General features: G+C 44.2%; 1 protein-coding gene across 1 annotated transcript in view; it reads right to left on the bottom strand.

Annotated features, from left to right (window-relative positions):
- LOC149262954 (uncharacterized) overlaps nucleotides 1-20600 on the bottom strand; it is an 86629-nt gene extending 66029 nt beyond the window's left edge. The window contains exon 1 of the mRNA XM_089383961.1: nucleotides 20450-20600. Coding sequence (XP_089240087.1) covers nucleotides 20450-20600 — 151 coding nt within the window. The remainder of the gene's footprint in view (nucleotides 1-20449) is intronic.
- Between the last annotated feature and the right edge of the window lie 456 nt (nucleotides 20601-21056).

The raw sequence follows: 21056 nt of genomic DNA, 5'->3' as shown, positions 1-21056 counted from the left end.
TTAGAAGTTAGAAGTAGATTTGAAGGTATAGAGTTGTAGTGATAGGTAGAGGCTCTACAGCTGAGTGCATAAATGCCTAGTAGAGTCTGCAGCTGAGTGCACAGACCCCTGCAGCTAAGTCTGCAGGGCGGAGTTGGGATTTTACATGGACGAAGAATTAATAAAAGATAAGTTGATTCTGAATTATTGTGTGTCTATGCTTCCGTTATATTTATGCATCTCTTTAAAGTTTTATGATTGCGTGCACTTGTTATGAATGTTGAATGATTAATGGGAATATTGGGCCCACACAATTAAGTTAAGATCTATAATAATAGCACAATAAGGATAAAGGATCTAGACAACACCTCTTCGTGCTCTTTACAGAGCTGCGCGGAAGTAGTTGCACAAGCTGCAAAGGACAGATGGCTGCGCGGATCAACACAAGCACCTAGGGTTGGTTCACGAACTTCCTAGAATTCATCAAGACATCCCTAGGGTGCGGAAACCTGGTTCCAGCACCGTCCCATACTACCTCGGGTGACACCCCAGTCCACGCACTACGGATTGTTGCCGAAAGGGTCGGTAGTTTCAGGAGTTGTTTGGCTAAATCACTTTTGTACCTGGGTCAGGCCCCAACAAGCCAACAAATTGTTCCGTTGCCAGGACTGGGATCTGCCTAAGGCATTTCTGATGTCTTGCCACTGGAACCAAACAAAGAAAGAAATTAAAGAGCAGTTGGACAAGAAGATTCACGAGTTCGCGACACAGGAAAACAGAACTCCGCAGGTATCCGAGAAAAGGTGGCTGGATCACTACGTGTATGCAGAAATCCATGAGATCTTCTTCGCATCCTTTCCTTTTGAATTGTATGAGTGGATCGCGAGGCTAGCCGACAGCCAAGGAAGGTGTAAACTCGACCAACTGATAGTGTGGAATTCGGAATTAGTGCGTAGACTAGAGGCATCAGAAGATAAGATCGCGTGAGCTGTGGGCCATTGGCTTGACCAGATAATAGGGGGATTTGTCATTGAGTTTGCAGTAGACATGACCATAAGCTATAACGAAGCAGAATGATGTTTTCTCAAGGGACCGCGAGGTGAGTACATTAAATCTTTGAATACTTGGATTAAGATATTGTTATGTGAAAAGCGGGTTATGCGAATACATTAATGTTTGGAACGACACAGAGCAGAAAGATCTACAGAAGTAGCGGGGAATTAGGAAACAGTCCCTTAATTTCACCTTTGTGAGAGAGCGAGGAGGAGCTCGCTCACGTCTCTCTGAGAAGTGCAGTCAGTTTGATATGACAACGCATTCCATAGTTACCACCTCCACTCACACCACCACCTGCTTCACCTCCATCTCCACCCACTCCACCTCCGCCAACCCCGCAGTTCAGCATGGCGAGCACGATCAAGCTACCCATATTCAGAGGAGTAGGAAATGATGATCCGGACCAGTTCTAGTTCATGGTAAGAGTAGTGTGGGAAGCGCAAGGGGTCATGGACAAAAACATTAAGAAGGCTACATTGGTGAGTGCGCTGCAGGATCGCATGTTGACATTGTATATCAAGCACTCTAATGACCACCCAAATGCAGGGATAACAGAGATCCAGAATGCATTGAAAAAAGAATTTAGCCAGCCAATATCAGAGACACAGTCAATCATCGGGTTTAAAAAGATTGCGATGTTTCAAGGCGAGATCCCATGGGATCTGGATCAACGACTGAAGAGTACGATCCGCAAGGCTAATATGACGCTCACAGATGCACAACATTGCACATGGTTTGTAGCATCTCTGACACCGCACCTGAGGACGATGCTATCACAACAGAAACTTTCTACCCAGGTCAAAGTGTTGGAAATGGCAATGGGTTGCATGAGACACCGATACAAGATCTGGGGCTGGGAGTTCAACAAACCCACGTGCAACTACATAATCTCTACCTGGAGATGCAGAGCTTGAAACTTGATAGGGCACCGCGCCAGAGACGCGCGAGGAAGTATGGTGCGTAAAATGCAAAGGCTAGGGCCATGACAAAGACCACTGTCTAGTATTCGCGAACTACTTGGTAGGAGGGGGGCCAATGCCATTGATACCGGAGGCACAGGTAGGGCCGAGTGCGACACCCGTGTTATGGTGCATGATTTTTCAGATATGAGGAAAAGACATGATGGATAATTGTCATTTGTTGCAGAAGTATACACAGACTCCACAACAGTTGTGTTGTAATTTCTGCAGGTTGGTAGGCCATGACAAGCGCACTTGTCGCAGCTACGAGTTAATTATGGATCGGACCCTATCCTATAGAATGCAGACGGAAACGTAAGGCCTCAACCCCGCTGTGGGGGGATAGCACGCACTGGATTTTTGGGGCGAGGTCGACAACGAGGAGGAATGGGACCATGAAGGGGCCGCGGACAGTTAATTTGTTACAATTGCGGAGGGCTAGGGCACTACGCTCGTGATTGTACCGACCCGACAAGGATATCCTGTTCGTACTATGCTCAGTTTGATCATGAAATGATAGATTGTCCTATGTTGATTGCACATATGTGTGAGAAAAGGGTACTCCAGCCTCCTCTGACTCAAAATATCCAAATGATGAGGTTTGAACCGCGTGAAGAAGATCCAAATGTTAACATGGTGCGCAGAAGTGGTGTGACCACAAGGGTGGATAAGGGGAGGCAGCCTGAGGAAGATGCCTGGGTTTGCAAGGCTCCTATAAAGGAACCTGAGTTTGACCTAGAACGCGCAAAGGAGACGTTCATGAAAGCTAAGAAGAGCTTCATGGAGGCCTTTACTTCAGGTAGTAAGGATCAACCAGAGCCAGGGAGGGATTCGTCTATGCTTACTAACTTTATGGAGACATGCATGAAGCTGCTATGCGATAATAATGCAGTTAAGGGACTACAGGAATTGATCACCAGGTGCGCAGGGTCAGGAGAACCGCGCGTAGTTAGGAAATTGGGGAAGCATACATTGCGCACTGGAAGGGAGATGAGGTTGACTGCAAAGATTGGTGAGTATGAAATGGATTAGGTAATCCTAGACCTGGGTTCAGATGTGAATGTATTACTGAAGTAGACATGGGAACGTATGGGCAGGCCTGCGTTATAGTGGTCCCCTATTCAATTACGAATGGCAAACCAACAAAATATTTTGCCCATGGGGAGGTTGCAAGGGGTAATAGTCAATATCAAAGGCGCAAGCATCCAGATGGACTTTGAAGTAATAGAGATTGTCGATGACAACAATCCTTATCCCGCATTGCTAGGAATTGACTGGGCCACTATTATGAATGGAGTCATTAACCTGAAGAAGCGGAAGATGATATTCGAGAAAAAGACCCTACGCGTAGTAGTTCCGCTAGACCCAAATGAGGGAGCGCATTACACTGAACCAGTGCGCGACGATGAGTTAGATTGTATTTACCAGATAACAACGCGAGACCAGGATCAGGTGAACCTGACTGTAGATGGGAGAATCTCATGGGAGCGTGACAAATCCTACACTTCAGATTCAGACGAAGAAGTAGAACACTGGCAGAACCAGTTGCACGAAGTGATAACGCTAAATTGTAACATGATGATTAGATCAATACGTTGCGTGATGGAAGAGGCAAGGGAACTGCTAACCTATGATGGGGTGACGGTGGTGGATGAATTCTTGGACGAATTTGAAGGCGCAGTACCGGAACAACAATAGTATGGTGCGCTGGAATGGGCACTGCACGCAATGCCCTCACAATGGTGGAGTACACATCAGAAGACCATTTTAAATTGGAGCGAATGTAGAAGACAGATGCACTTATGGTTTAGAAGTTCCCAGCGTCGAATGAGAGCCAACAACCAAGACGAGGCAGTTTGCGCACCCACCTATGTCGATGGGTACAAACGTGTGCTGTGGAAGCACATCCCAGACTAAGGATTGAAAATCAAAACCAGATGCAGCAGTAGGAAAAGCAACGCGCCCCACAGAGGTTCCACGTAAAAGCATTCCATAAGGTATGCAGAATCCTAAATGGGGTTTACCAGGCGGGGTGAACTGATTGGGACCTGTGTGTACCAGTGGTCCAATGGGCCTATAAGGCCATGCACAAGAACCTGAGTGCAGGAATGATTCCGAAGACGATGAGTAGAGTCGAGGCCATAGCTTTAGAGAAGAATCCCCATACAACAACTCCCATAATGGGGACAAAAAACGAGGACCAGAATGAAGGGATTATGCAGCTGTGTGAGGACGAACATATGCAGATTCAAGAAACCATTCGGCGAGGGAACCTTGAGCTTCGCAAACTTGAAGAAGATCAGGTACGAATAAATCAGAAAATCATGTTAATGGATGCGAAAATTAGAAAACTGGAAATCAAAATCACACAAACATGTCACGTTGATAAAAGGACAAGACAAGATAGGGGAAACCATACCACCACATTAGAAGATCGTTGCCGAGAATTTTTGGCTCTGTTACCATGGCTGCGACTGCACCTTATCAGACAAAGTAACCAGGGAAGTGCACCACATAAGGAAGAACACAAGGCACGAGGGTAGCTAAAGAAGGCCCGCAGACCGGGTTGGAAGGTGACTTGAAGCCTCACACTAGTGGTGCGATCACCTAACTATCTGTAGAAAGCACAGTATTAGCACTCCAAGTAGTTGAAAGAGAGCACAAGACTTTAAAAGAGTCTGTATGGGAGCTACGCAACAAGGAGGTTGTGCACAGGATCAGTATGTCATAGGGGTCACGGCCACGCATAGGGGGCTGCGCTGCTGCGCGGGTAGGTTGGGAGGTGACCGTTGGTGTCACTGTTCATGACAAGGGGTCCAATTTAAGGCAAAAAGGAGTGGGCAACAGGCAATTAAGACATGAGTTAAGAACGAAATTTGGGACGATATGCCGCCAAGAAGGCATTAATGATGCAAAAGTGGGGGGAAGGGTTGAATCCAAATTCAAGGGACACTATAAAACCCCCAGGGCAAGCTCCAAGGAAAAACTTGGTTGTTTGAGAATTGAGAAAGTACAAAGCATTGAGGGCCGCGTACTCTTACCATCCTTAAGTGTAGACACAATGACACCTACTAGAACAAGAGTGCGATTCTTCAAAGTTACTGCGGAGCCTGGTATGGCCCATGAGGAGCTTAGAGAGGTGGAAACTGTGCTCGAAGTTCCAAAATCACCACGATCATCGCGGCCACAGAAAAATAATTAGACGATGGGGATAGTTTGTGTATCTTGAAGAAATCCACGGTTTGTCAAATTGTTAATGGCAGAGAAAGGAAAAGTTATCACCATTGAAACGGAAGAGGAGGAGGAAGACTTGCAAGCCTTGATCGCCCAAATTGAGGTGTAAGATGATGAGGCAGAGGATGCCTCCCAAAAGCATTCCATGACAAAGATACCTCCTTACATCCCCCCGTGGAAGGGGAAATCCAAGGCACCAAAGGACTTGGAGGCCACGAAGAGTGCGCTCCAGACCCCGCTCCTCCCTGATGATATAAGGTTTGAAGGTCCACCATTGAGACGAGTACCTACTATGAAGTTTGAAGATTGGGACCTCATGGACAACGAGAAGTTCCCACAGTTGGTTGTGGAGAAGTTAATAAAGCAGAAATGGTTGTGCGGTGTGGAGAAGGCTGGGTTACTCCATCTACGATGGACACCTCGCTACCACCACACGCCCATCACCATTTTTGTCATCGGGCAGCTGTTGTGCCTGGTGCATGATGGATATCTCTAGCTGGAGGAGTCGATTCCCATCATGGCTGATCTAATTCACTGAATTTCTCGACTGCCAGTCAAAGGAAATGACCCTGCGACCATAGCAGGAAAAAGCAGCGACTTGGCCCTTGCAGAAGCTATGAAGGGAAAGTATAAACTAGAAAAGAGAAATAGGGATAACGCAATAGCAAGTATTACAGACCAAGGGGTGCACGTAGCCACCCAACTGCTGGCCAACAATATCATGAGGAAATGCTGCGCCAACGAAGTACCAACATCTGTGATTGAGTTGGCAGAGCAATGCATAGAGGGGGTCCAATTCAACTGGGTGCAGTTCCTTTGCGACGAGTTCTTGACAAACTGCAGGGAGGCCTAGGAGCAAGGTAAGACCTTCCACTATATGTGGTTACTCCTATACATCCTATTGGTTGCAGGGGAGCTGCCAGTGAACAGCCAGTTTCCCACTACTAAGGGTGACCTGCTTGAAGCCGTGAGGTACACCTTGCTATGGGCTACAAGAGACACGAATAGGATTCGCGAGATAAATGTGTTCTGGGTGTTCGTGGAGGTGAGCATCTGAACATGGATCAACTGCAGGCCATGCTTGTCCCCTACAGTTCATAAAAACTTGCAAAGCACGACATAATTCAAGGCAGATATGCATAACCTATATATCCGGGCACGCAAGGATCTAGCATGAAAATGGGTGAAGCTTCTATTCATTGCAATAGATGATGTGATCTTCGCCGTGATGGAGTCACGGTCTCCAAGGTGGTGCGCCCCAGACTTGGCAGAAATGGAGGCTCAACAACGAAAGAAGGAAACCAAGCTATGCCTCGCGCAGCTGGTTGAGAAGAAGCACCAGGAATAGGAAGCAGCTACACGTCAGAAGGCACCGATGCAACAACAACAACATAAATGGCAGAGATTACAACCGTGCCAACTAGAGAGGCCGAGGAAGGCTAGGAGATGTCCTCAGGGCAGCAGACCAGGGAAGTGGACAGGGAAGAGGACCATGTAGACCCCAGTACGACATCAACACAACTCAAGTGGCCACACAACTCGGAGAAAACCATCCCCTAGAAGAAAGGGAAAGCCACAAAGACGTTCGATGACCTAATCACGCTCACAGCAGGTGATCTATAGGATATCAACAAAATTATTTGGGAAGTCACAGAGGGCGCACTCCAGGGATTGTGGATGGAGCAAAACACTGTGTTGGGGGCACTCAGTGCGGAGCTACAAGTTTACAGGTACAGTACCCCCAAATAGGTACAATGGCCTAGTATGTCGCAGCAGGGAGGTCGAACAGCCACTGTATGCCCGTATGGTTACACCTTCATCTTGCCCGAAGGCGTGTTAGCAACAGAGAGCGAGGATGACCGGGCTGTGATGAGCAGCATGAAAGGTGTCAACTTAAACTTGGTTGCCATACCACGCGAAATACTGTACTTGTTGCAGGATGGGGTGATCGCCAAACTCTGCGCTCGAGAAGGCCGAGCAGTCTAGGTCCTACATGAGCAGAAAATCAACATGGACCAGCTCATCATCCAGAGGGATGCATTGGTTGCGCAGGCTAGCAGTTTGGAGTAGGTCGTAGAGGATGCATTCAGGAGTGTTCCAGAGTTGGTCGTGCTGGTAGAGCTACCAGTAGCAGAGCGGGTCCATAGATTGGCGGCCAAAGTCTGTGCGGCCTAGGAGGAGACCGGAAAGGTTCAGTTGGAGCTGAACCTGCAAATCGCTGAGCTATGATTGAAGGTGCAGCCCTCCACACCCATAGAAGTCAGAGAGAAGCACACCCGCGCTATTCAGATGGGGTTGGAATAAATTGGCCAGGTGCCACAGGGGTGCACCAGGATGTTGGAGTAGGAACTAACCATACTTACGCACCTGTAGGAAGACTCGAACCTACAACGCTTAGAGACAGAGGTATACGAGTTGTAGCAGAGGTACGATAGTGTCCGGGGCACCGTGCAGACGATTTCCCTTACTCAACTACTTGCTAGACTACAACAGGCAAGGGCACTGAAGGACCGATTAGACGCCGCACACCAGAAGGAAGCCCTACTTAAAGCATGCATCATGCCATAGATCGATGAAGCATTCACAATCATAGCTACCATTGAAGGGAAGCTGGCACAGATGCAGGGACTGTATATGGTTGGACAGGAATGTGACCCTACTCACAAAAGTTCAGAGCTACGCGTGCAACAAGTACAATAGGTGGTGGAACAGTGTGTTGTGGACACCCAAGTTGCACAAGACCTGCTGCATGGACTTCACAAAAAAATTTCCGCACCAGCAGAGTGACTCCGGGTGAGTCACGATGATTGTGTTGGGGACCTATTGGGTAGCGGATACCCCCATATCAGGTATTTTGGGCTTGAAGCCCGAATATTGGTCAAGTGTAATGTAAAGGCCCCACGAAATGTGGGTGTGGAGCGCAAGAGTCTAGTGTTGTCCGCCCTAAGATAATATAATTTAATCTAAAGTGTGTCGGCCTACCCATGGTTCGTGGACCATGGGATTGTATAAATAGAGCGAGACTCTAAGTGTAAAAGGGGTCTTAGTGTTTGAGAAGTAATAGGGAGATGCGAAGGCATGGTTAGAAGTTAGAAGTAGATTTGTAGGTATTGAGTCATAGTGATAGGTAGAGGCTTTGCACCTGAGTGCACAGAGGCCTATTAGAGTCCGCAGTTGAGTGCGCGGACCCCTACAGCTGAGTGCGCAGGGCGGAGTTGGGATTGTACTTGGACGAAGAATTGATAAAAGATAAATTGATTCTGAATTATTGTGTGTCTATGCTTCTGTTATATTTATGCAACTCTTTACAGTTTTATTATTGCGCTCACTTGTTATGAATGTTGAATGATTAATGGGAATATTGGGCCCACACAATTAAGTTAAGATCTATAATAATAGCACAGTAAGGATAAAGGATCTAGACAAAACCTCTTCACGCTCTTTATAGAGTTGCATGGAAGTAGTTGCACAAGCTGCGAAGGATAGACGGCTGCGCGAAGCAGCGCAAGCACACAGGGTTGGTTCGTGAACTTCCTAGACTTCATCAAAACATCCCTAAGGTGTGGAAACCTAGTTCCAGCACCCTCCCATACTACCTCGGGTGAGACATCAGTCTGCGCACCGCGGACTGTTGCCGAAAGGGCCAGTAGTTTCAAGATTTGTTTGGATAAATCACTTCTGAACCTGGGTTAGGCCCCAACAAGCCAACAAAAGTGTTACAAGTAGGTTATTATTAGCCCACTTTTCATCAGGATGTGAAAATATATACTAGTTAGTGTGATCAATGCCAAAGAATGGGAAGGCCTACTATAAGAGATGAAATGCCTCTATAGCCTTAAGTGACTTTTGAGCCATTTGACAAGTGGGGCATGGAATTCATTGGACCTATTGACCCTCCTTTCAAACAAAAAAGGTACATCATTGTGTGCAATGACTATCTGACTAAGTTGGCTGAAACCAAGGCAATTAAGGCAACAACAGAAGAGAAGGTAGATGAGTTCCTAAGGGAGAATGTATTTTACAAATTTGGGTACCCTAGAGAGCTGGTCACAGACCAAGGCAACCAGTTTACCTCTAACACGATTGAAGACTTGCTCAGCTAGCACAAGATCAAGCATAGAACCTCCAATCACTATCATCCAAAAACTAATGGATAAGTGGAGGTGACCAATAGAGCGTTGGAGGGCACCTTGACCAAAGTGGTAAGCAACAACAGGAAGGATTGGGTAGATAGACTAGTTGAGGCCACCTGGGCCTATAATACCACCTGGAAGACCACCACTGGATTCACACCCTATGAGTTGGTCTATGGGAAAAAGACCCTATTATGCATTGAATTTGAGTATAACATATTAAGGATGGCAGCCCAACTAGATCTAGATCTCAACAATGCACTAAAAGAGAGATTTCTAGTGTTGAATGGTTTAGATGAGTTCAAAATGTAGGCCCCCCTACATACAGAGGCAATTCAACTTTAGAGGAAGATATGGCATGATAAGGACATCAAGGAAAATAAATTTCAAGAAGGTGATTGGGCTTTGTTATATGATTCCAGGGATAAGGACTTCAAGGGAAACTTAAGGACAAGATGGCTAAGACCTTATGTTGTAGAAACATGCCATGATAATGGTTCAGTATAGATCAGAACCATAGATGAAGAGGCCATTCCTTTACATGTTAATGGACACCGATTGAAAATTTACAAGAGACCATTTTCAAAACAAGAGTTCATTGATGGTATCAATAAAATAGTGATGGTAATGGAGAAAGTTTCAGCTCCTACCTCATCAAATCACTGAGAGAAAAAAAGAAGAAAAAATAATAAGGACTCAGGTGAAAACCTCCATGAGGTGCTTGAGTCCCACTATTGGGTTGAAAACCTCTTGGGGCGGCCCAATGGTGTCAATAAAAAAGAAACAGAAAAAATGAGAATAAAAAGATCTCTAGGTGAAAACCTCTCTTGAGGCACCCAGGGAAAACAACTAGGATGAAAGCCTCTCAGAGGTAGCCTAGTTGTTTTCAAAAAAAATAAGAAGTGAAAAATCATGAAAATTTCTATTTTGAAGGTCAGCAAGAAGGACGATCAGAGAGCAAAGGAGGATCACAAAGAGACCTATTTCACTCATATTTTTATTTTCCACTCATTGCCATTCATCACTCCACCATTTATTTCATTTTTTCCATTCCTTTGCTTCAATTTACAAGGGGACTATGTTTTCTACAGGATCCCCTATAAACCTATAGGATCCCCTGAAAACCTACAGGATGATCCTGTAGGAATTACAGTGACCAATAAATCCTACAGGAAGCGACCCTAAGGGAAAAAATGACCTGCTATGTCACTAAAATAGCTCCACTACATCATCATTCCATGACCATACCTATCTCCACCTTCATCACCCCTACATTCAACCTAAAAAATAAATCAATTTGACTTTTTTTTCACAGTCTTCGCTAAAAGAAGGAAACTGTTATAGACATTTTTGTGCCTTGCATCACTGAGCATGAAATGTCAATAATCAAGGGATCCAAAGTCCCTAAACATGTTGTTCCTACCCCTAGAGGAACAAGGCCAAGTAACCACAGCAATTCACAAAAAGTTCTCCACCTGAAAACACTCAAAAACAAGGCAATTCTGGATCATGTCAACTGCTCCACTGAGCATCTGCGCTGAATGTCAACTGCTCCACTGTCTACCTGCGTTGAATGTCAACTGCAAAGAAGGCTACCTGCGCTGAGCGAGTTTGGAAAAGTGGCAGAGTCATTTCTCAAGGTGTCAATGCCCAGGAAGATTCCAAAATGACACTTGGATCAGGGAATTCGACTGGTGATGAGTAAGAGGTTCCAAATCTCCAAGTGGAAGCAAGAACCTCCAAGTGGACTCAAGAACTGAAGTGGGAGAGGACACTAGTCAGCTTCATGCCAGCCTCAAGCTGACTCATCCTCTCTCCAAAACTCCTATATATAGATCTCTCTCATGAGGTCTAGGGAGGCTGGAATTTGGTATTTGTAAAGAATTGCTGTTGGTTTGTGGCTAGAAACATTGGGTGTGTTATGCTAGTCTAGTTTTAACGATACTTGTCTTCTCGTTAATTTTAACGGGTCTATACGGTACTTGTCTTCTCGTTAGCCCAACTTTTAATAGATTTTCGCAAGATCGCAAGAGAACAAGTAGCTGTGAACACCCAAAGAAAAGCAGAGGTGAGAAGGAGGAGGGGCAACCTTGAAATTGTATTTTATACCTGGGGGCATGCAAACCTTTTGGAGTGCAAGGAAAGAGCGGTTATTTATCTGTTTTTTTGGGTTAGCCGTATCCGAACTTGCATAAAGAAAGGAGAGACTTGCATAAAGAAAGGAGAGTGAGCATAGCTTCGGTAAGGCGCAAGCTCTATAAAAAATGGGATCTTTCATGAGACACTCTTATCTTATGACTGGGTAATCGAGCAGTTTTAGCATAAAGTTCATTCTCGTTAAAAAATAAACGCAAGATCCGAGCAGTTTTAACGCGGTCTTCATGCTCGTTAAAAAATAAATAAAAGCAGTGAGCAGAGTTTCCTCCATTGTTTAAGCTCATTTTTATCTAAAAAATGAACCTATCCTGGTAAATAACCACTGTGATCGTAAATTTATCAGCCATAAAAGCCTTGGTCATATGTGCACCTACCACCTTCACTTTTCATTTGGCCGATCGTTCACCCCCATATGATTGTTTACCAATTTTGAGGAACAGCTGCGAAGAGTGATTTCACCTAGCCATCCTTGTGACACTGCCGTGATTGGAAAATTCCAACCTGTACCTGGAATCAGTTGCTATCCCTGTTTATCACTCGTTCCTCAAAAGACGAGTCTTCTTTAAGCTCTTTTCAATTGACTCGTAAAATATGAAAAGATTGCCGAGTTTTGGCCTTCCAGCTCGTTAAAGTGACCGGAAGAGCTATCCCTCCTCTAGATTTTAATATTTTTGGACCTGAGGGATTATTGCACAAAAAGGTCGAGCGCTTGTTTTATTCGGCTCGTTAAAGTTATCGAAAACTCATCCCTTCTGTATTGTTTTATACTTTTTCGGACTTAAGGGATTAGATGACGAAAAAGGAATTTTGGAGTTGACTTTATGTATCTTTTCAGACTCTCTAAAAATGAAAAGGACCGAGTTATCCTTGTCGTTAGACTCGTTAAAATGATTAAATAGCGACAAACTTGTCTTTAGACGAGAACGAGTTTCCCTATCGCTAGGCTCGTTAAAACATAGCGATGGGCTTGCCCGAAGGGCAGGTTATAGAACAAGCATATGTTATCCTCCTCAAGCTTGACAAAAATAAATAGGTACTGGTCAGCAATGACTGGGGAAAAATTGGGAAAGATCAAGAAAACTTTGATGGTAGCAGGTCGCTCTTGAACATGACACTTTTCCTCCGTATCACAATCGGGTTGGGTTGTTTCATTCACCGGTCACATCACCATGGTCTCGCCATACCATCCATATTTGGGGTAATGCTACCGATCCATCGCATCAGTGTCGCCATATGTTCAAGAGAAGTCATTCAGAAAGAGTCAACCGGGTCCCATCCACTGCCATACATTATCCTTCATCCATTCATGACCGCCACCCTGAATCATATGTCACAGATTGTTTTCACCTCCACTAAAATCATTAGCTCCGTTTCGTGTCACTGATGTGGGATTCATTAAGGCCCTCCTGTGACGGATCGCTTCTTGTCGACATCAGCTCATTATCCAAGAAGTTGATCTAGGAACACCCCCTTCAGTACTTTGAAGCTTGCATGCCTCAATGGCAAGTTTCTCACTTCCGATGACAGGTATACATCAATGACCTTCGACCAGAAGATTTTGCGTGGTGTTCGACACCAAGTCCTTTATTCACACCACGTGAATTGTACTGCAGTACCTTGAGGGTCATTATCATTATCGGTGATTCCTCTCGCGCTTGTTAACGATTTGCATCATTGACCGGTAATCAAGCGATGTCTTTCCATGTTCGACTTCAGCGCAATTCTCACATGGATCGACTTGTACTTAGAGTGAAGATCGAACGAGTTTGAAGACCCCGGATCTAGTTTTATCCATCCGGGCTGCGATATATATTCAGGAAAAATAAAGACATTTGACATGTACATCATTGCAGCAGATGATCATCCTATTCAAAGGATGATAATTTCACCAAAATTATCAGTCTACCATTAGACGATCGTCTGTTCTATGTACGAAAATGAATTTATAAAGCTGAGCATGGGAATGCCCGCCTCAGCTAGATCATGAAAGCAGTATGAATCATAATGTATTGTATTGTATTTTATTACAGGTCTCCTCCTAGTAGATGGATGAACTTCGGACCCTCCTGGATAAAGCATTTCACCCGATAAACGGCCTCATACTTTAGGGGGCAACTGTTATAGACATTTTTGTGCCTTGCATCACTGAGCATGAAATGTCAATAATCAAGGGATCCAAAGTCCCTAAACATGTTGTTCCTACCCCTAGAGGAACAAGGCAAAGTAACCACAGCAATTCACAAAAAGTTCTCCACCTGAAAACACTCAAAAACAAGGCAATTCTGGATCATGTCAACTGCTCCACTGAGCATCTGCGCTGAATGTCAACTGCTCCACTGTCTACCTGCGTTGAATGTCAACTGCAAAGAAGGCTACCTGCGTTGAGCGAGTTTGGACAAGTGGCAGAGTCATTTCTCAAGGTGTCAATGCCCAGGAAGCTTCCAAAATGACACTTGGATCAGGGAATTCGACTGGTGATGAGTAAGAGGTTCCAAATCTCCAAGTGGAAGCAAGAACCTCCAAGTGGACTCAAGAACTGAAGTGGGAGAGGACACTAGTCAGCTTCATGCCAGCCTCAAGCTGACTCATCCTCTCTCCAAAACTCCTATATATAGATCTCTCTCATGAGGTCTAGGGAGGCTGGAATTTGGTATTTGTAAAGAATTGCTGTTGGTTTGTGGCTAGAAACATTGGGTGTGTTATGCTTTGAAAGGAGCTGAAGAAGGAATTCCATTCTGCTGGGAAGGAGATGCTGGATTGGAGCCCTATGGGTTGTATCACTTCCTGAACCCTGTTACTTTCAATAAAGCTATCTTGATTCTTTCCTATATGCTAGTGTATTTTGTATGATTGCATTGGTATATTTGATTTACTTCTAATCCTGAATCATTTATGAATATGTGTATTTGCCTTTGTATTGTGTTCTTCTCTTGTTGCAAGTAGTTGTTCTCTTGTCACAGGTAGCTGTTCTCTTGTGATCTTGTGGGATTCAAGTAGCTGTTCTCTTGATCAAGCGAGGAGGCAAGTAGCTGTGGACGTACAAAGGAAAGAGGATCTAGTTCGAGGGACAACCGGAAGACAACGGTAAGTCTGCCGATCTCCTCTCTTTCATATTTCATAAAGGAAGAAATCATGATAGCTGTATTCTTTTGTTGCTAAGGCGCTGTCACACCTTAGGTGGATAGGATCGTCCTAAATAGGCATTTTTCCCCACAACAGAAACAGAGAGAAATAGGGAGCATCACCTGAGTATTCCTCATTCTCAACACTCCTAGTCTCCCTTTCCATCCATGTCACCATCCTCAAAATCCCAACAAATTATATTATTAAGAGTTCTGAGGGAGACACAGCTATGGGACATCCTGTAGGAAATCCTATAGCAGCTTATCCCATAGAATAAAAATCATGAGAACAACAAGCTTCAAGCATGATGATCGAAGAGCAGAAGGAACTACAAAGCAGCAACAACACCATCATCTTCAACACTAGGTACCTACACCACAAAAGAATCATCAAAGAACAACAGAAAAGGGAAGAAGAATAGCATGCAGCCAATACACACAGCAAGCGCCTCCGGTCTTCAACAACTGCAAAAAGGTATTAGCACCATAGATAAGTATCCCTCTCACTCTCTCATGTGCATAATGTAGTCAAAACTAAAGGTTACGAGTAAGTTGGTTTATAAGCGAAAGGTGGCCAGTTAACTTGGCCACCTTCAATCAGTCAACAAAGACAAAATAATTTGTCCTCTCACATGTGGCAGCAGTCAACTAAAAAACAGAAAGGAGAAGGACAAAAGCAGTTAAGGCTATGGAAGCATGAAGTGGGAGTTGATTACAAGGAGTGGGGAATGACGAGGTGGTAGTGGGGATCAATGGTCCAAAAATGGAAACCTTACCTTGGCTGCCAGCACACCACCTCACCTCAAATGACCATAAGAGGAAATAATCGCCATCCCCATGCATTCATGCATTCATTTCCTCAAGGCTCGCTCTCACAAGTCACTCTCATACCCAGGAAACCTACAAAAAGGAAGAATCCATCATTTTTCTATGCAGGAATTCCTACATGATTGCACAGGAAATCCTACAGGATTGCACACAGGATTCCTACAGGATACACAAAGAGTCTAAAGGATAGGCCGAGAGGAATTTTAGAGGGGAAAACATGGGGGTTGGCCACAACCAACACTATGAAGAGGTAGGCTCTGTAATTACATCCCTCTTTACAAGTAAATTGAACAAAAAAATCCTCTAGTTTGAGTGAATTTGGCAGCTGTGCAAAGAGAATTGTCCACATAGTCATTTCAGTTTTTTACTTCTGCATTTGAAAATTGTATCAACCATCTCATCTCTAAAACCTCACTGACCAAGATGACAGGAGGGTTTAATAGAAGGGATCCCATTAATACTATGAGAATCCAATAACACCCTTAGGTGTTAGAAATTTTCACAAGGCATAATTGGACTGGGTATTTCGAAAAATTAAGGGGGTATGATGATGAGGTGGCCCTAGATTTTGCTCTCTCCCTCATTCTACTTACTAGAGTTCATCCCACTATTGTGGTAAGAGGCCTCTCCATAGAGCTCACCCCTGAACTCATCGACAAAGTTACCACACTTCCTATAGGAGTACCATGGTTGAAGGAAGACAAAGGAGATAGCTAGATTGCCAAAAGGAAATTCTTTTTAGAAGGTGAGGAACCCATTGAGGACAAAAATGGAGTAGTGAGAGCAAGTCTTCCATTTCCCTGGAATGAGGTGAGCTACCAACTTATTAAATACATATCATGTGAGGGTAGGTATAGTGTGGTCTATGGATATCATTTTAGGCTTCTTGAAGAGTTAATATTTGGAGCAGAAACAGACCCTCACCACAGGCTCAACATACCATAATTCCTGTTGCAATCATTGATAGACACAAGCATCAAGGTGCAAGAGGGAAATTCCAAACAGTTAGCTCACCATGGGTTAATTAGAATCCTTATAGAAGATGCCCTCCAAAACCTCAAAATTCCTATTCAATGGTCAGTTTTCAGAGACATGCAGGCATAGAAGGACATCAAATCTCTCACATATGATGTTAGTCCTACTGTCAGTGGAAAGGATGAGGAAGAGACTGAAGCAGAGGAAGAAGAAGTAGATCAGGAAGAAGAAGATGCAGAAGGAGATGAATATGAGATGGATGAAGAAGAAGATGAAACAAAATAAAATGAGGAAGATGAAGAAGAAGAGGAGAAAGAGAAGGAGGATGATGAAGAAACAGAGGAAGATGTTAAGGAGGAAACTGCTAAAGAAGATGAGGATCTACAAGAGGAAGAAGAAAGGAAAGACATACATGAATAAAGCAATGGGAAAGAGGGGTCAGAAGACAAGGAGGAGTCACCTAGGGTGTCTCAAGAATCCACTGAGAGAGAGGTAGCATTTTCCCTCACTGCTCTTAGCACCCCCATCAAGCAAAGAGGCAAAAGAGAGAGGAAAACCCCCTTATATTTCAAGACATGGAAAAGCACAAGAATAAAGCAGGGGAAACCCCAAAAACCAACCAAAATTCCCATTGTGATTGAGTACTCACCTAAAAAACAGGAGAAAATTCCTTCTCCTAAGTCTCCTATCACCTATGTGAGAAGGCCTATGACTAGATCCATCTCCTCCAAGGGAAAAGCAATCCTATAGGATACACAACAAGATCTACATGAAGCAGAACCAATCTTACAGGATACTCTTCTGAACCTACAGGAGACACAAAAATTGGAAAAGGAGGGAGGCCAACAACAAGAAACTAAAGAAGAGGACCCAGAGTCAAAAGAACCTAGCCCCCAAACTAACCTTGACTCCTACTACAGGTTTATTGAAGGAGGTAGGGTCATTCCTTGAAAATTTGTTATTCCATTGTTCTTTGAGCTTGAGAAGGAGAGATCCAGAACTCATCGATGGATACAGATTGTCAAATCCAAGGGGGTGGAAGACATTGGGCACATGGAGGAGAAGCTCAAGGAGATGGGAAGAGAGCTAAGTAGCTTGAGAGATAGGGAGGCCATAATGAAAAATCAACTAAAAACAGAAAATGCATAGTTGAGAGGACAACTACAAGAAAGAGAGAATCAATTGGCATGTATGGCCAGTCTCTCTTTGGAAGCAATCCAGTGTAGGATGTCAGATAAATCTTGTGCCCTATACCTCAAGGAACAGTGGCTGCAGTTCTAGATCAAGACCCTAGCATAAAGAGGTACCATGACATTTCAGGACTACAGGCAGTTCATTGATATTTGTGATCAGAGCACACTAGAAGACAGGGCCAAGATGTCTTAGTTTTATTTGCATAACATGGACTTAATAGACATGAATGTATGGGACCCTAATTCCAAGCTAGGAGATTTACAATTGATGGCTTTGGCATCATGGATGAACCATGAGGAATCAAGGGCTGCAGAGATGAAGAAGATATTGGCAAGAGAACAAACTGAACCTCTTATGATCAGAGTTGAACAATCAGATCCCATGGCCCTCATCAGTACCCATAATTTGATTGTAAATGATCCTAAGGTTGCACCCAGGTATCTTGCTACCTAAGAGAAAGCAATTTCACATTTTGAGGAGATGTTCAGGTTGTTAGGGGATGATAGCATACATGGTTTCTCGAGGATATGGAACACATTGCCATACAACTTAAAGATAAGAGAGTACCACTCTCCTCAAAGATTGAGAGAATCTCTAAACATGATACCCATGTATAAGAAATCTATGCAAAGGCTGAAAGTTAATTGGATTGGCCTGAAACTTAGTCCACCACTACTCTTAGGAATGCTAGAAGGAAGGAAGGAAGAATAAGAAAAGAGGCAGCGGGAGGAGGTAGAAAAGAATGCAGGCTTCTATGAACAAGAAGAGGAAACCACAACAGAGGCATGGGATGTCAAGGAGGCCACTAGAGCTATGAAGGATATGAATAATGATTAGGTTGCTCAGAGGATGAGCAACACTTTCAGTAGGGGGTGATGATGAGCCTCATCATTGGGTAATGATATGGGCCTTAATTCACCTCCTAGCTTAGTCAAACCAACTTTTATAATAACATATTACATGTTTTTAATTATAATTTGTTTATGAGATGAGGTAGAGTTGGATATTATTGCCTAGTGGACTAATATGCATTGAATGCAAGATTGAAGGAGAAAATCAAGGAATTTTGGCAAAGACTAAGGTTAAAACTCGAATGGGACAAGGGAGAGGGATTGTAGGAGGTAAATCCTCCTCATTTACTTCTCCCCATTTGAATCTTCCTCCATTTATGACACCAGCTTGGAGTGCAAGCAACCAAGTCATGAGGATTAGAAGGCAGCCGAGCAAGTGAGAGACAAAGAGCTAGTTTATCTCGAGTTTCAGAGCCGAGCCTCCATAATTTTAAGGAAGTCGTTGGGGACTTCAGTTGTATAAGTAGAGAGGCCTAAAGCCTCATTAGGATTCAATTTTTTTTTGTAAAACTCTAAGTTATTTTTGAGGTCTAGACTTATGGAAGTTTTAGTGATGTAATTTTCTATTTTGGTAATAAGAATGAGTTTTGTTTTGAGCCAACACTGAGTTAAATCAGAGGGCTGAAACTCTTGGGTTAGGGCCCAACCCTAGTAGCCAAGGCTCTTCTTTCTTGTATCTGTATGTTTAGATTAGTCTCATAGCTTCATTGTTAATTTTCCTTTAGATGTATTTTCATTGAAAGTAGTGTAGATTGGATTGGTTGTTTATTAGTTTGCTTCCATTTGTGCCTTACATTCGTAGCAGGTTAGCATGGATAAAAGGAGTACCACTATTGGCTTGTTGGGGCCTGACCCAGGTTTATAGTTAATTAGCCAAACAAATCCCTGTAGTACTAGCCCTTTCGGCAACAGTCCGCGGAGCACGGACTGAGGTCTCACCCGAAGTAGTATGGGAGGGTGCTAGAGCCAAGTTTCTGCACCCTTGAGATATCTGAGAGGTTCGACTAGTCCATTGTTGGTTCTTGCGCGTAGTTTGCTTCATGGACTTTACCATTCCTCGTGGCCTGATACACTACCTTCGTGCAACCCTAACCAGGGTTTGTGGAGTTCCCACGCCACGCTTTGCGCTATTACCCGAGATCTTACTTATCTTCCCGTACTAGTTAATTACCTTTTCCTACTTGAATGTATTAAGTTATAATTAGTTATATGAAACATTCATATAGGTTCGCGCAATGAATAAACAATATACTTGCAAATTATATCCAATCATGCATTAAACTAGGAAAAGATACACAGAAATATAGTAAAACTTATCTTTATTGATTCTTCCAATGGTTACAGACTCGACCTACCCTGCGCACTCAGCTGTAGGGATCCGCGCACTTAGCTGTGAACTACTAGGCCTCTGTGCACTCAGCTGCAGAGCCTTCTCCTACTCTATGACCCATAGACACACTTTACACTTCTACTCAATCCCTTACACTTCTCCTTTTCTTCTATTCCTCTATTGGTTATCTTATACACTTAGAGCCTCATTCTATTTATACAATCCCATGGTCCGCGGACCATGGGTAGGTCTATCCAGCCGACATTAAATTACAAAAACTAGGGTGGAAAACCTTGTGACTCTATTATAATTTCGCGCCCTGCGCCCGCAATTCGCAGAGTTTTTACAAAAAGATTCGGTCAAAAATTGCGCTTTAAGCCCCAAAACATGCCTTGGGGGGATTCCATGCCCAATAGGCCCCAACACAAACATCTTGACTTGCCCTCGAGCCACTCTGTCGGCGCGGATATCTTTGCGAGGAGTCCCTACAACTGTTCCCGAATTGCGGCAAGGTCAACAACGCACTGATTTGCTGCTTGTTGGATCTGCTGCATACATTGTTCTGAGACCTTTATGTCGGAAGTGATTCTCTGCATCAGTGCGTGTATCCCCTGCATGTGTGTGATCTTACCTTCAATTTCTGCTGTGATGGTGAAGGCCTCGTCGATCCAAGGCTGAACGCGCGCCTTCAAGACTACTTCCTTGTGTCGTGCCACGTCCACCTGTTCTTGCAACGCTTTGGCCTGTTGCATCTGCGTGAGCCTCTGATTGAGGGCCACCATTTGCGCAGTTCCTTTGACATTGTCATACTGTTGTTGGAGTTCTCGTACCTCTGACTCTAAGCACTGGATGTTGCGATCCTCCTCCAGATTTGTGAGGACCTCAAATGATTCTTCCAACATGCTGGTGCAGTCTCGCACTGCACTGCCAGCACGATCTAAAGGTTCAGATCCAGCTGAACCTTTGTCATTTCCTCCTGTGCCTCACGCATCCCTGCTGCCAACCTGTGGACGCGTGCCTCTGCTGGAGTGTCTACTGGGATGGTTAGCTCTTGGACACTTTGACAAGCTTCATCTATGACCTGTACCAGCTGTCGATTTTGTGACACCACTTCATTGCGCTGCAAGCTTAACTATTCCATATTGATTTTCTGCTCGCTGATGACTTGTAGTGCGCGACTTTCCCTAGCCCACAGTTTTGTAGTTATCTCATCCTGCAAAACATATAAGGTGTCTCGT

Source organism: Pinus tabuliformis, chromosome 6, assembly GCF_031772625.1.
Source record: "Pinus tabuliformis cultivar Carrire ecotype Pingquan chromosome 6, CPIR1, whole genome shotgun sequence".
Classification (NCBI taxonomy): Eukaryota; Viridiplantae; Streptophyta; class Pinopsida; order Pinales; family Pinaceae; genus Pinus; species Pinus tabuliformis.
This window is presented reverse-complemented; position numbering and strand designations above follow the sequence as displayed.